The 15,297-nt window shown below is 60.1% G+C and overlaps 1 protein-coding gene across 3 annotated transcripts in view; it reads left to right on the forward strand.

Moving 5' to 3' along the window:
- RRBP1 (ribosome binding protein 1) overlaps positions 1–15,045 on the forward strand; it is a 65,358-nt gene extending 50,313 nt beyond the window's left edge. For 2 of the 3 annotated variants that reach the window (XM_072799963.1, XM_072799962.1), the window contains exons 9-24: positions 1,766–1,944; positions 2,090–2,115; positions 4,894–4,984; positions 5,785–5,877; positions 7,786–7,878; positions 7,959–8,042; positions 8,201–8,290; positions 8,925–9,017; positions 9,416–9,487; positions 10,068–10,163; positions 10,744–10,827; positions 12,322–12,417; positions 13,059–13,142; positions 13,343–13,441; positions 13,890–14,033; positions 14,480–15,045. In XM_072799963.1, coding sequence (XP_072656064.1) covers positions 1,766–1,944; positions 2,090–2,115; positions 4,894–4,984; positions 5,785–5,877; positions 7,786–7,878; positions 7,959–8,042; positions 8,201–8,290; positions 8,925–9,017; positions 9,416–9,487; positions 10,068–10,163; positions 10,744–10,827; positions 12,322–12,417; positions 13,059–13,142; positions 13,343–13,441; positions 13,890–14,033; positions 14,480–14,515 — 1,460 coding nt within the window. In that variant the 3' untranslated portion in view covers positions 14,516–15,045. The remainder of the gene's footprint in view (positions 1–1,765; positions 1,945–2,089; positions 2,116–4,893; positions 4,985–5,784; positions 5,878–7,785; positions 7,879–7,958; positions 8,043–8,200; positions 8,291–8,924; positions 9,018–9,415; positions 9,488–10,067; positions 10,164–10,743; positions 10,828–12,321; positions 12,418–13,058; positions 13,143–13,342; positions 13,442–13,889; positions 14,034–14,479) is intronic. The other variant, XM_072799964.1, reaches the window with a different exon arrangement.
- The last annotated feature ends 252 nt before the right edge of the window (positions 15,046–15,297 follow it).

Genomic DNA, 15,297 nt, shown 5'->3' on the forward strand with positions numbered 1-15,297 from the left:
TGACTCTGCCCCTCACCGAGTCGGGAGGTGGGGATCACACCCGGCCAGGTAAAGCCTGGACACGGGTGGGGGCAGAGCCACCAGGACTAGGTGCCAGGGTGGAGTTTATGAGGATGGATGCAAGGGGCAGAATTTGCGGGCTGGGCTTGGGCGTTAGGGTATGGAAGGTGCCACCAGCTGGAGCCACCCTTGCTGTGGGGCCCAACCTGGAGTGGTTCTGGGTGAGCTGCAGCACCTCCAGAGGCCTTTGCTGACCTTCTCAGGGGACTCCTTCTGGACCTTTCTGGCTTTTCTGGCTCACTCAGCCAGGCCTAAGAGGCCAAGTTCCAAAGGGGGAGCCTGTGGCCTCCCTAGGCCTACAGGTCACCTTCACAATCAGAAGAGCGTGGCAAAGTAGGGGTGTGTCAAGGGCCCCTGGAGAAATAGGGCAGACAGGGCTAGCGACAGCTCCATAGTCACTTGCTCACAAATATTTTCTAAGTGACTGCCAGAGGCTGAGCACGGCCGTGGCACCCAGTGCTTGGCCAGGAGTGAAGCTGTGGCAGCTGGAGAGACAGACATATGTAGATGGCTGTGCATCAACTAGTCATGTAGCCCTGTGTTCTACAGACTTCGAATAGCCAGCATAACCTAAAGCAGGGCTCATTGCGGTTTCTCTGAAGAGCCGTGCATGGGGTCTGTCATAACTGCTCAGTTCTGCTGCCCTAAAGCGAAAGCAGCCCTAGACGATGTATAAACAAACACACCTGGCCGTGTTCCAGTAAAGCTTTACTTAGGGAAACAGATAGTGGGGCCAGGGATGGGCCTTGGTCCTAGTTTGCTGCCCTCTGCTCTAATAGGCCAGGTGTGGCTTTAGATTGAGTGGTCAGGAAGGCCTCTCCAAGGCAGAGGGAATGTTCAGGCCAAGTCTGGATGACGGGAAGGTGCTGGTCTCATAAAGACCAGAAAGAGGAAGAGATGGCCAGCACAATGTCCCTGAGAATGGGAATGAAGTTGAACTTGGCCTGTATGACACAGATGCATAAAGTCAACAAGCATGATTGGAGCAAGAAGGCAGTTGGTCAGTGTGGGACCAGATGGGCAGGGCCCAGGTCACCCTCCCTGTGAGGTTGGGGTGCTGTGTGTGTGTGGTGGGAGCATTCAGGGCATCTAGGACGGGGATGGCATGAGCCCATTGGACTTCTGGATGCTTTGGTGCTGGGTGGAGAAGGGACCAGAGGAGCAGGAGTGGCCCGGGAGCCAGGGCTGAAGCTTTACCAGTCATTCTGTCTAAAGGCAACAGGCTGGGCCCAAGTGGCCGCAGGGGTGCTGGCCACAGGGGTGCTGGTAGATGTGGAATCTGTCGGCCTGGTTGGCCTGGGAAGTGGGGGTGTCGGGGGAGTGGAGCAGCCAGACCAGGAGCCTGGGGTGGTTGGCGAGAGTGCTGGCTTCCATTTGCCTAGGCAGAACTCAGCTGGTACAGGCCCGCACCCCAGAGAACAGATGTTTAGCAACTGCAGCTGGAATCCTTTTTGGATTTCCAGTATTCTCCCATGAGGGATCTGAAGGCATCTCATTCTACCTTAATATGTCCTGGAGAGCAAAGCCAGCGTGACTTTGTCTGTCAGCTAGTAAGATGCCCCCGTGGTCACAAGTATGTCTTACCAGCCTAGGCACATGGGAGGCAGGGGAGGGAGCCCTGGGTGCTGCATGCAGAGAGGAGGTGGTGGGGGTGTCCATCCTAGTGTGACCTGCCCCTACCCACCCTTGCTGCCTGTTTCCTCAGAGCTGCACAGCAAACTTCAGTCCTCCGAGGCGGAGGTGAAAAGCAAGTCTGAGGAGCTGAGTGGTCTCCATGGGCAGCTCAAGGAGGCCAGGGCCGAGAACTCACAGCTCATGGAGAGAATCCGGTCCATCGAGGCCCTGCTGGAGGCGGGCCAGGCCCGGGACACCCAGGATGCCCAGGTCAGCCTGCAGACGGGGTGGGGGAAGGCCACTGAGTCTATCCTGCCGATTAGAGAGGGCTGAGAGTGGATGGGCCCTGTCCTGACTAGTTGCCACAAGGGGCCAGTCTTATGGTGACCATGGCGCTGTCTGTCTCTCGTTTCAGGCCAGCCGAGCGGAGCATCAGGCCCGGTAAGAGGAAACGGAACCCTCAGCACAGGGCGGCCAGGACCCCAGGCTAGGGCTTTCCGCGGGGCACACAGACCCCCGGGGAGGAGCCCCTTCAGAGGCCCTTACCTTTCCCTGCTCCCCCCAGTGGCTCTGAGGCCAGGGAACAGACCTGGGCAGCAAAGAAGGCATCCTTGCAAAGAGCTCCATGCCTCCTCCTGAGGAGCGAGACTTATCTGTGTAGAGAGTGGCGGATGCCTCAGCCGGGGGTTCTGGACCTACCTCCCCCTGTCTGTCCCTCCATTCATGTCTCAGATGAAGGACTAGCTAGTCAAGAGAGTCTCCCAGGCAAGGGTTTTTAGGGACTGGGGTCATAAATCAAGTAGCAGCCATGGTTACACATCCAGATGGAGAACCTGGCGGGGTCACTATTTTTTTAACACAGATTGGTGAGGTCTGTGCCATCCAGAGCTAAGTCACAGGATTGTCCACGAGGTAGCTTCACTGCTGGCGGACCATGTTTTCTCGGTGTTGGTGGCCCACCACCAGGCTGTGCTCAGGGGACTGTTGGTTTGCTGTTGCTAAGACTGGGGCTGACACCTGGGCAGGCTGGCTTGGGTTAGGGGGCTCTGAGTCCTTGGGCCGTCACCTCTGGAACGTGCATCCCTGAGCAGATTTTCGCAGACTTGGGAAGTGGCTCCCAGCTGCCGTGGCCAGGGCTCCACAGGGTAGCCACGTGGCAGGGAGGTGTGAAGGGCGCCCTTCATCCCCATGCAGTGGTCATACATGTCCCAGACCGTCAGCTCACAAGTTTCCCTTGTTCTGGCCAGTTCTCTTGGCTGCTGCCAGTGAGTCACCTCCCCTGTGCCTCCTCAGGCCATAGCCCGAGTTTCTTTCTTAGCCTCAGGCTCTGCATTTGGGGGCTGAGGAAAGAAGCCAGAGAGCCTAAGATGCCTTGTGGGAGACCCAGAACCAAACCCTCCTTGTCCCTTCTCCTGCGTGGTGCTTTGCAGAAAGCTCAGGTGGACTTCGTTTCTCGTGGCATTTGTTGGAGTGGAGAGAATGTGTTTGATTAGGGTTTTTCATTTTTTGTGGGTTTTTCGTTTCTGCTCCTGTATTTTGAGATCAGATTTTTGGACCACACAGCAAACATGTAGAGTACTTAAGTCACATTGCAAATATGGCTAATTCTGATTTTTTGCACCATGCAGATGTGTTTGACACAAATTGGTTTTTGAAATGTCCTTCTGAATTTATCAGAAAATTGTGTCAAGGTCTGGCCATCCTATTCTGGGTGGAGATGAGTGATCCAACCCAGATGTTCTAGAACTCAGGCAGTGGCCACCAAGGAGGTGATGGTAAGCGTGTCCTTGCCATCTGCCTGCTTCTTCCTCTTCCTCCTCAGAATCTTGTTTTGTGTTTGCTCATGGGCTGGTTTACCACAGGCTCTTCTGTGGTGCAGGAGGCTTGCAGGCAAAGTTGTGAGGGATCCCAGCACAGCTTTAAGGGTGGGGTCAAGGCTCCTTGGCCCTGAAACCAACACCCAAGGAGTCAACAACTGATTCAAGGCCTTTACGAAAGCTGGTTTTGGAATAACAAGGCGAGACAGTGCCATGGTGGCAGGCCACTCCCAAGTAAGGGTGCGTGGGGCAGCTGGCATGCTCAACCCGCACTTAAATTGTTTTTTTTTTTTTTGTTCAGCCCCAGGATGCGTTAGAATTGTGGATTTCAAAACATTTTCGACCATGGCTGGCCCATGAAAACAAACAGATCTGCAGGTCTTTATCTGGCTGTTAGTGACTCCCTGAGGCAGCCCCACCTCGTGGGCACATCCTTGGGCAGGGACTTCTTTCCTGATTTCAAGTCTAAGTTAATCACTTTAGATTGCACGAGTTCCTGGGACCTTCCCTGTCCTAAAGTTTAATGCAGAACCTAACATATTAAAACGTCTATTTGAAATGTGTTCCTCGGAATGGCTAGTCCAGCTCTAGTAGTGTCAACCTCTCACTTTCTGGATGATGAGGGTGATTAAAGCCACCCACCAGGCTCTTGAATGTGGAGAGAAACACAAAAAAGATGGGACTGAGCTCTCTCCCATGCCATGATGTCTGGGGGGTCATGTGGGTCTGATTCCCCAGAACCTGGGCAGAGACCTGAGGGAGGGGCCTTTGGGTCATAATAGAGTTAGATTTGGATGAAGGATGGTTCTGCTGTACCCACAGTGGAGAGCCAGTGGTCTGTCGTGAGCTGCTGAGGGCAGTGGCATCCAGAGTTTTGTTGGGTGTGCAGGTGACAGCGCCACATGAGTTGTCCAGCTCAGTAGTCCTCTGAGAAGGCCTAGACTATGTCTGTGGAGGACCCAGTGTGGCCACAGGGAGTCATGTCAGCTGACATGGTCTGTGAGCACAGAGCAGGACCAGGTTGAACAGGTGACAGGGTTCAGTTCACTGGAAGAAAAAGCATCCCCAAAACCTGAGTGCTAACTGTCTGGGGTATATCCCTGCCCTGGCCACTGTGGCTGCTCTGACCTCTGCAGTCCCAGCAGCCGGCGTCACAGGTAGAACTCTGGTGGCCTTTTGGGTCTGCATCCAGGCCCCCGGTCCTTGGAATGAGTGGAGAATATGGGGCAAGGGTGGTTCCCAACAGCTTGTGCCCTGTGAGGAGGTTGAGGGCAGGGGAGGGGATTGGCCCCAGCTGAATGGCTCTGGGTAAGTGTCCGGGCAGCAGAAGGGGCATCCCGAGATGGCCTGGGGACACTGTGGGCCCTTGGAGCCCAGCAGTGATGTCACCATCTCCCTCTAGCCTCAAGGAGCTAGAGTCCCAGGTGTGGTGCCTGGAGAAGGAGGCCACCGAGCTCAAGGAGGCTGTTGAGCAGCAGAAAGTGAAGAACAACGTAAGTGTGAGGGGCATGGCTGAGAGGCTGGGCTTGTGTGAAACCCACCCCTGACCATTCAGGGAGGGGAAGGGGCTTGGCTGCCTCTTTGTGTCCCGTCATGCTATGTGGCTAGAAGCCTGCCTACTTCTCGGGGCTTCCTCTCCCCTTGGGTCCCTCAGATTCCCAGGGCTGATGCCCACTGGATGGGCCTGGGTCACATGGCCAAGCGTGGAGCCCCCTCCCACACTCCCAGCCCATGATGGGGTTGGAATGTACCCTGTGGTCTGGTCTGGGCCACATGGTCGCCTTGGAGCAGGGAGGCTGGTGTCAGGAACAGGGCACAGAGAGGTCCCATAGCTCTGCAGCTCTGGGGGCCTCTGCTGCCTCCTCCCCATGGGGCTGCCCCTCATGGCACCTCACACAGCCCAGGCTCCTTGGTTTCCCCACCTGCTCTTCTCTGGGGGGCCCCACCTGGACCTCCCTGTGCCCCCGTGGCTAGAGCCAGCCGAGGGTCAGTGGTGGCAGGAGCCTCTTCTCTCTGAGTAGCCGGGCTGACCTCTCTTGTCACCTCCTTGCGCCTCCTCTTGCCCTGCTGCCCTAGCCATTCCGCAGCGGGCTGCCCCTGAGGGGCCCCGCAGACACGGGCTGAAAGAGAGGGCATTTTGTCCCTTGCTGTCTCCCTGCGGAGTCCCAAGCAGAGTGAGGGGGCAGGTTCCTGGCCTGCTGAGCCTGGCCAGGCAGCTGTGGGGGATGTGTCGGCTGCCGCCCCACCTAGCTGCTCACTTTCCCATGTCTCCCCCCCCACCCCCCCACCCCAGGACCTCCGAGAGAAGAACTGGAAGGCCATGGAGGCTCTGGCCTCGGCCGAGAGAGCCTGCGAGGAGAAGCTCCGCTCCTTAACCCAGGCCAAGGTCAGAGTCCCCTGCTCAGACTCACCTGAGGTTGGTCAAGACCATGTGGTTTGTGGCAAGCACACAACGCACCAGCTGCGTGCAGAGCAGCCTTGGCCCCGGGCCTCGGCAGTGCCTGCCAGGCCCCGGGGCCAGCAGGTGATGTGCCCTGTGCTGCCGCTCCTTCCCCCTCGACCCCTCCTCTCTCCCTGTCCTGGGCTTTGTTTCTCCGCTGGGCCCTGGCTGGGCCCCGGCTGAGCCCTTTGCCATCAGGGCGCAGAGATGGTGAGCAAGTCCGAGGTCAGGCCATCCTGCTGCTGTCTCAGGGCCTCCCGGGTCCTAGCCCCGTAGCTTTCCTGATCCATCCCTGCAGTCGCCCCGGAAGGCAGGCTGGCTTTAGCAGCAGGCACTTGGGCCCTGGGGCCTGATTGGTCCTGCGCTCCATGCCGAGTGGGGAGTGTGGGGGGACTCCGTGTCTGGGGGCCCCACGCTGTCTCTGGAGTCCTGGGCCAGGAGCCAGCACTGAGCTAGCTCTGGCGGGGGACGTGGCCTCAGCAGCGGCGGCGGCCAGCACACGCCTCGCCCAGCCGCTCTCACCACATGTTTCCGGCCTTGATGAAAGGCCCCAAGGGGCCAGCCTTCCCCTCTCAGCCTCACTCATGCAGAAGGAATGTCTGTCCTGTTATCGTGAGCTTTACAGGGGCTTTCGTGAGCCTCCCAGGAAGCCTGAGGGTTGTATCAGATGAGGCCCCAAGTTGGGGCAGGAGGTGCAGGGCTGGCCTCGGGTCCCGCTGTGGTAGCTGTACCGAGACTCCTCGGAGGTGACCCGGGCTTGTGACCAATGCTTGTGACCAATGCAGACGTGTGACAGGAGATGTCACCTGACTGCTCCCAGCCCTGCAGCCAGATAAGAGCTGCCCTCCAGGTCCTCTGGCCCTTGCCTTGGATTCCCGTGATCGGGGGGCCTGACAGGGGTCATGAGGTCAGGGATCCACAGCAGGCTGCCCACATTGGCCACCAGCATTGTGTGCATCCCTGGGTGAGCCGAGAAGGGTCCTCTTCGGAGACTTGAGTCCAGGTCAAGTAGATGCTGTGGTCAGGCTGGGCGTCTGTTTGTCATGCACATTCCAGAACACCACTCGAAGGCTAATCCAGTCGGGGCTGTGATGTCACCCTCGGGTCTCTGGCCGTGGCACGATTGTGGTGGGCCGGCAGCAGGGCCAGGGCTGGGTTATGAGATGAGACTTTGTTTTAGCCGGAAGCCTCCCCGGGGTCTGTGGAAGGGGTTTTGTGTGCCCCGAGGGACACATGTGCTGTGCTAGGCTTCACTTTATTGCCCTTTGAGTCCTTCTTCAGTCCCTTGCATGGGAGCCCTGAGGAGGACGGCTGGGGTCTGACTGGCACAGCCCAGCCAGGGCAAGTCAGGCCTCAGAGGAGACGTGCCCCCTTACCCCTCTGGGTTGGTTCCTCCCTTCGTAGAGCAGGGTTGCTGATCCTTGCCCCTTTTGGCTGGCGGGAGCCCCTGTGCGGTGGCTCCTAAAGCACCTCCCCCTCTGTTGCCTCCGCGGCCCCCACAGCAGCTTGGCGGTCTGCACGCACGCATGGGCGCATACTTGCGTGGAGAGCTCTAACACTGGGAACTGATTGTGGGTGGGGTCCGGCAGGGGGTGTCAGGAGCCTGCACCGGCCACGTGGGCCAGCTTGCCATCTCCATCCAGCAGAGCCGAGAGCTCTCAAAGCTGACCCAGGCAGGCCAAGGAGACCAGAACCTGCCGCTGAGCTTGAGCCCCGCAACCCACCAGCCCCAGGCAGCCACCGGCTTCTTGATCCTGTCCCTCCCCCAAGAGCTGAGGTGGGGACAGGCATCTCCACCACCGCTCCCCCGGTAGCCCTAAACCATGCTGACTGCTGCCCTCCCCGTGCCTGCAGGAGGAATCCGAGAAGCAGCTCAGCCTGACGGAGGCCCAGACCAAGGAGGCCCTGCTGGCCCTGTTGCCGGCTCTCTCCAGCTCAGCCCCCCAGGTAGGAGGCGAGGCGGCTCCCGGGGGCCCTGCTACCCATGGGGAATGTCTGTGGGCCCCACTTTGCACATGTTGTTGCAGAGTTACACCGAGTGGCTGCAGGAACTCCGAGAGAAGGGCCCGGAGCTGCTGAAGCAGCGGCCGGCTGACACAGATCCGTCCTCGGTAAGCACGGGTGGCGACACACACCCTTGCCGAGGTCCCCGCTGTCGCATTTGCTCCCCTCCCCTTGTCCCAGGAGGAGAGGGTGCCCAAAGTTGTCTTACTGGGCAGCTGGGCAAAACCTTTGTGCTTGGCCAACCGGAGCCCCATTCTGCCCTTAGGACCTGGCTTCCAAGCTGAGGGAGGCTGAGGAGACCCAGAACAATCTGCAGGCCGAGTGTGACCAGTACCGCACCATCCTGGCAGAGACGGTAGGGCATGAGGGGTGGGGCCTCACCCAGGCTCTGAGCTGGGTATCCTTCAGGGGGGCTTCCGGGAAAGTTTCCAGAGCCTGCAGGCAGGAGGCAGGCCAGGGGCCCTTGGGGAAAGAGCTCTGGGCTTAGATGCTGGCTCCATGTGACTTTGGCCAAGTCATTGCCCCCCAGGGCCCTATTTCTTGGGCTGAGTGAGGTGCTCAGACCTTCACTGCTTCTGAGCTGAGGAGAGGCCTGGGCTGCGGGGTTGGGGCTGGAGGTGCAAAGACAGTGATGACATGAAACAGACTGGGAAAAGAAGAGGTGAACATTTGGTTGCTGGCCAGCTGGAAGCTACTATCTCTGTGATTTCAGGAGCCGTGCTGGTGGCAAATCCAGTGGAGACAGAGTCCTAATGGCCTCTTGGGTCACAGACCTCATTCCCTGGCATGGCCCATAGTCTTTGCACACTGGCCCGAGCCCCCACCTCCAGGACAGGCCCACCTTTCTCCCCACATGACACTGTGACAGAATCTGAGCTGGGCAGCCAGGCAGCCATCCCATAGAAGCCAAGGGACAGGTGGCTGCAGTTGTGTTCATGAGGGGCGAGGTGTCCGGGAGAGGGCCCCACCTCAGTGTCCCATTCCTCCAGGAGGGCATGCTCAAAGACCTGCAGAAGAGTGTGGAGGAGGAGGAGCAGGTGTGGAAGGCCAAAGTGAGCGCCACGGAGGAGGAGCTTCAGAAGGTACCTGAAGGGCCCTGAGACCCTGCCCCAGGTCAAGGACACCGGTGTCACTCTGGGGGCTCCCCCTTCCCCAGGAGTTCAAATACAACTTAGCAGAGACTTACAGTGAGGTCAGAATTCATCAGAACCAGGGGGAAAGCTGATGAGGGAGTCACATGGGTCTCTGGGAGACAGGAGGTGACTCTGCTAGGTTTTGGTGATGCCGCCTAAAGTGCGACCATGGAGGACAGCTGAGTCTTCTGCCCTAAGAGCCCCCCTCCACCCCAAGGAAGACCACCTCACACCTGAGGTGGGCGGGCACCACTGGGCTTCCTGGGAGGAGGCCCATCCCACTTGGGTCTGGGGACCGTCCCCTTCCAGGGGCTGGCGTTTGATGGGGCCTTCCCATTGCTTGGCAGTCACGGGTCACAGTGAAACATCTCGAAGACATTGTAGAGAAGCTAAAAGGAGAACTTGAAAGTTCAGAGCAGGTAGGTGCGGGGCTCTGCTCCCAGGGCCGCTCTCCTCATTACAGGGGCTCCTGGAGTTATTTTTCCTTCGTGGACCGCGTGTCTTGAGAGGCGCGAAGGGGTCTTGTCAGTCCTGCTTTTCCTTTGTGAGAGCCACTGACGGGCTCGGAGAGCCTGAGGCAGCCGTGGGCCTGTGTGGAATGTGCCCAACCCTGGGGCTTTGTGGCTTCTGTAGTGGCCATGTTGTGGGGCGGGTACGAGGTGGCCCCAGTGCTCCTTGCAGACACCCTATCAGCCCTGGCCTCCTAGAGGGTGCCCCTGGCCCCTACCCAGCAAGGAAATTGAAAAGCCCTCCTCTCATCCACTGTGGAGCATGAGAACACGTCTGGCCCAGGAGAGGGCTGGAGTTTGGGAAGGTGCTTTGCTGCCAGGGACTCGTCTCTGCCTGTCCTTGGTTGGCCTGCAGCCGACAGGCCACGGGTGGTCTCCCAGCCCTTACCCCAGGGCAGCCGGACTTGTCGCCCTGTCACCCTGTGGCCCATGGTCATTGACTCCTGCTGGCCCCGCTCGAGGCCTCTGACCTGTACATGTGTGTGTCCAGGTGAGGGAGCACACCTCACATCTGGAAGCAGAGCTGGAGAAGCACATGGCAGCTGCCAGCGCTGAGTGCCAGAGCTACGCCAAGGAGGTGGCGGGGGTGAGTCTGCCTGGTGGGGTCTCTGGCCGCCCTGAGTCTCTCGTCCTCCCCTGGCTCTGGCTAACGTGAGCTTAGAGTCTGGGTTCTCAGGCTTTGGCCCCCGCCTTGGGCCAGCCGGGCCGAGGATGTGTGTGGCGTGGGGCAGATTGCAGAGCGACAGCCCCGCAGACAGGCTGGCATGAAGCCAGGTCAGCCTGACGATGGGAATTCTCTCCCCAGCCTGGGGACACCCGGGGTTTCAATCAGACACTGTGCTTTGGTCAGAAGCAGAAAGCACTGACCTGCACCCCCACCCCCCACCCCGATGCTGGTTTGATCTCACACTTTTGGCTTGTTTTACAAGACAGTCTGTAAAGAAAGATCCAAGCCTGGCACATGGTGAACTCTGTCTTCCCTAAGTCTTCAAAAAAAAAAAAGACTTTCTGAGAGGCCTAGGAGCCCCTGCCTGGCCTGCTCTGCTCGGTCGTGTTCTTGGGTGGTGGGTGACTGGATGTGTCTCGTTAGCTTGTCTGTTGGGTGCTAACTCATAGGAACTGGTTTTCTCCTTTTCCGCATCGCCTGGGTCCATTTCCTCTCCAAGTTGAGGCAACTTTTATTAGAGTCTCAGTCTCAGCTGGATGCAGCCAAGAGTGAAGCCCAGAAACAAAGCAATGAGCTCGCCCTGGTGAGTGAGTGTGGAGAGGAGCGGGGTGGGGGTGGGGGTTGATTGGCCAGTCGTGCTCCTCCACCCTGTCAGAGGTAACGCAGCATGATGGGGGGAGGTGGAGGTGGGCACCGATTCGGTGTTTGGGGCAGGCTTCGATGGCCATGCTGAGGGGGCTCCCAGCTGGGTGCGCAGCTGCCAGGCCCAGTGCTCATGCTTCCCTTCCTGGATCCCCCGGGGCAATGGGAGCTCGGGGGCCCAGGCTCAGGCCAGTCCAGCTCCCTGTGAGCCCTGCGGCTCGTCCGGCCTCCCCCTCCAGGGCACCCAGGGCTCTCCTCCCTTCAGCAGTGGCGCAGACCAGTGTGCTCAAACCTGCAGGTGTGCATGGAGGCCTGCTGTCCCCCGGGGCAGACTCGGGTCCTCCTCCGTTGTCAGCTTTGGCAGCTGACCCGCTCCCTGCCTCCTGGCGAGGTCGCCCCCCCCCCCCCCCCCCCCCCCCCCGGCTGGTACCGGCTCCGGGGCTGCAGCCACAACCTGGTCTGCTGGATCTGCAGCCTTTCTGAAAATCTTGATCATAAACACATAGAAATTGGCAGACTTGGAATAGACACATCTGGTTTCTTGAGAGGATTCGGCAGGTCTGGCCCGTGGTGCTGGCATTCCCCCAGCAGCAGCCGCGGAGCTGTGAGCTGCCCCTGCCCTGGGGCGCACACCCTGGACCCCCTGGGACTGGCATAGGAGAGAGCAGGCGCCAGTCAGGCCAAGTCACCTGAGCCCAAGGACTACTCACCAGAGCCACGGCCTAAGCCAGGTCTGGTTGGGGCCCTGGGGTGCTGCCCAGGTTGAGGTCATGTGCACAGAGTCAGACCTTACACACTTGAGATGCCCTTGGGAGCGGTGCCTCCTAGAGGGGGTCCAAGACCACCCACACTCCCAGGGAGCTCATACCGAGAGCCCACCCAGGTCCCCTGACTAGAACCTTTCCCAGAGCTTCATGGATGATACTGCTGCTGCTTCAGATTTGAGGCCCCAAGGCGCAGGGGCCGCCAGGTGTGTCCCCTGCTCCCAGCAGTGGACCTCTAACCTGAAAGGACCTTATTAGGCAAGTGTCCTCTTGTCATCTTTCCTAGACCCTACAGAGGGCCCTGAACAGTGCATCTGGAAGGGATCCAGGACCCGAGTGGTGCTGTTTGCACTGAGCCTGTCTGCCACCTCTCACTTCCTTTTCAATTCCTTAGCTCTGGGAACAGAGCTCTGCGCTGTGTCCACCAGTGGTCATCTTGCTCCCAGGGAGGGCTCCACGGCTGGCCTTGGAGCAGAGCACAGGGGTGGCCCAAGTGAGAGGTCATGGTGCCAGCCCCCCGCCCCAGGGAACCTGCATGGGGACTCTGACACAGGTCACGGTTGCCAAACCAGGTCCCCCATAGAGCACCTGCCGTCCTCCTGAGGGGATCTGTGTGTGCGCACGTGTGTCCAGCTGTGATTGGCACAAACCCCCACCCCTTCCTGTTTCAGGTCAGGCAGCAGTTGAGTGAGATGAAGAGCCACGTAGAGGATGGTGACGTAGCTGGGTCCCCAGCTGCCCCCCCAGCAGAGCAGGACCCTGTCGAGGTTAGGGCGGTGAGCCGGGCCCCAGATGTTTGTCACTAACAGCCTGTGTGGCCCCCTCCCACCTGGGAGGGAGGTGCAGGCCCCCCCCCACTCCGCCCAGCCAGGCATTGCCCACTCCTGCCCCCACCCCCACCCCGGGTCCGGAGGGCGCCCTAGAACAGAGCGAGGGAAGCAACCGGTAGAGAGGTATCAGCCCCTGGATCCTAACAGCACGTGTGGGAGGGGTGACCAGGCCTGCCGTTAGGAAGCCGTGTCGGGGAGGGCGCCGGCAGGGTGCTGGCTCCCCAGACTCTCGAGCCAAGGGACGGTGGTTGAGAGCCCTCTGCGGGAGCCAGGGCCGTCAGCACAGCGGTGGAGATGGAGCTCTGGGGCAGCCTCATCTTGGGGGCCGCAGAGGTCCTAGCAGCATGTGTTCCATCCCCAGCTCTGTCCCCGGGGCCAAGGCACCATCTCCCCACTGTGGGGCTTGGGGAGCGACAGTCACCTGCGGGTGGGCAGACACGGGCTCCCCGGCCAGCCAGAGGCAGGGAGAGGCTTCTCGTTAGAGCTAGCAGGTAGAGCGTGCCGGAGCCAAGGTCCCCAGCCCCCCGCGCCCCCCACCCCGCGGCCTCCCACAGTCTGGGGGTGGTGTTCCCATGCAGCTGAAGGCGCAGCTGGAGCGGACAGAGGCCACCCTGGAGGACGAGCAGGCGCTGCGGAGGAAGCTCACGGCCGAGTTCCAGGAGGTCAGGCCCTGTCCGTGCCGTCAGCGTCAGGGCCATGGGGATGCGGGTGGGGGCTCTGCTGGGCCATCCGTGGCTACACTGTGGGTCATCTGGCGTCTGTGCGTGCGGCCCCCGCTGGCCGCCCCCACAGCCTTGAACCCGCGCCCCTCCCTGCGGGGCGTCTGGCGTCCTGCCCACACCCTTCTGCCCTCCCCCCCAAGGCTCAGAGCTCTGCGTGCCGGCTCCAGGCCGAGCTGGAGAAGCTCCGCAGCACAGGGCCCCTGGAGTCTTCAGCAGCAGAGGAGGCCACACAGCTGAAGGTAGAAGTGGGGCTCCTGCTCCAGAGTGGGCTCAGGAAAGGGGGGCCAACACCCACGCCCCGCCCCTGGGCTCACCGCCAGCTGCGCAGCCCCAGCTTCCTAGGTTGCTGTCTGGCGTGGGAGGGGGAGGAGCCATCTTGAGGCCCCTTGATTGGGGGGGGGGGCAGGCTCCCTAAACTCCAGTGTCACACATGGCAGCCACTAGTCCGTGTGGCTCTGTCACACTAGCCTCCGTGCACCGTAGGACGTCCCTGGTGTCACAGGCAGTGCTCCTGGCCGAGCTGGTAGCCGCAGCACAGACCCCTCTCTGGGGCAGCAGGGAGCCACATCCTCACACCTTTGGAGGACGCCCAGTTCCCAGGCAGCAAGGCCTCACATGCACAGCCAGGTGGTCTTCTTGCTGTGTGCCACATGGTGACTCATCCCCTTGGACCCCTCTGATCCCCAGGAGAGACTAGAAAAAGAGAAGAAACTAACCAGTGACCTGGGACATGCTGCCACCAAATTGCAGGAGCTTTTGAAGACCACCCAGGAGCAGCTGGCAAAGGAGAGAGACACAGTGAAGAAGTTGCAGGAGCAGTTGGACAAAACAGTGAGTGCCCTGGCCCTGCCCACAGCCTTGGCTCCCCCATGACCCTGGGGTGGGGGGTTGGTTGTGGGGGCGGTCCCAGGACTCCTGGGGTGCAGGGCAGACAGGAGACTAGGCCTGGGGGCCGGAGGTATTGGGGACAGACTCCTGAAAGCCGGGAGCAGGACACACAGCCTTCTGGGCCCAGCACCCACCCTTCCACAGCTCCCTTGGGTGAGGGGTGCATCTCTGACACCTCCCCGCCCCACTGACAGCCATCTGTCAGTGCCAGGGTCCTCCCCAAGCTCAGGGACCTCCCTCTTCTCCTGTATCCTCTGCTCCACTCTGGTTCTCCAGGCTGGCCGTGCTGGGTGTTCTCGGGACTGGAGGTCCCCAGGAGTCAGGGGTGAGCGCTTGCCTCGGCTCCTCGGCCTCAGCCTCTCCCTCCCTCTGCCCACCTTTGTTCACAGGACGACAGCAGCTCAAAGGAGGGCACTTCTGTCTGAGTCTGCTCTTCGGGAAAAGAAGTTCCCATTCAACTTACCAAAATGCCTTACACATTCCTTACAAATAAATAAACCAACCAACACACCGTTATCCAGGCCCAACCTCCAGTAGCTCTGAGAGAAGCCATGAGAGACTCTTAGAATCACAGAAATAGACCTTCCAGACCCCTTGTTTGTAAAAGAACCTTTGTCACATTTGATAAACACTATTCCCCAGGACCAGCCCTGGACCACCACCGAGCAGACGCCAAAGCCCTTACCAGCTCTGTGACAGACCCCAGGGTATGTGCTGGGGAGGCCGGGACGCTGGGTATCTGTATGTCAATCAGTGCAATTGTTTTCTTCCCCTGGGTTGGGGGTCAGGAGGCGAGCGGCCTGGTGGTGAGTCTCCAGGGCTGTGGAGCAGACTGGAGGGGCCCAGCCCAGCCGGGGAGGCAGCAGCCTCTCACCCCCGGGGGAAGTTGCCAGCAAGAACTGATGTGTGACTTCCTGGATGTTAATGCCATTAAAACCAACATTGTTGCCCGGCACTTTTGGTCTAGTCTGATCGCTGGTGCTCCCCCACCTTGCCGCGGGGCCCGAGGAACACGGGAAGGAGGCTCCTGGGGAAGGAACAAGTGTGCTACTTGGCTTCCCTGAAGGCAAGAGATCAGCAGCTGTCCTGGGCCCTGAGGCTCGTGGCTTCTGGGCTCTCCCTAGCACATCTGGCCGTGGCACCTGGTGGCCAAGTGTCCATGCCCCCACCCTTGAGCATCTGAGGTTACCTGAGCAGGCCATGGGTG

Source organism: Canis lupus, chromosome 26, assembly GCF_048164855.1.
Source record: "Canis lupus baileyi chromosome 26, mCanLup2.hap1, whole genome shotgun sequence".
Taxonomy (NCBI): Eukaryota; Metazoa; Chordata; class Mammalia; order Carnivora; family Canidae; genus Canis; species Canis lupus.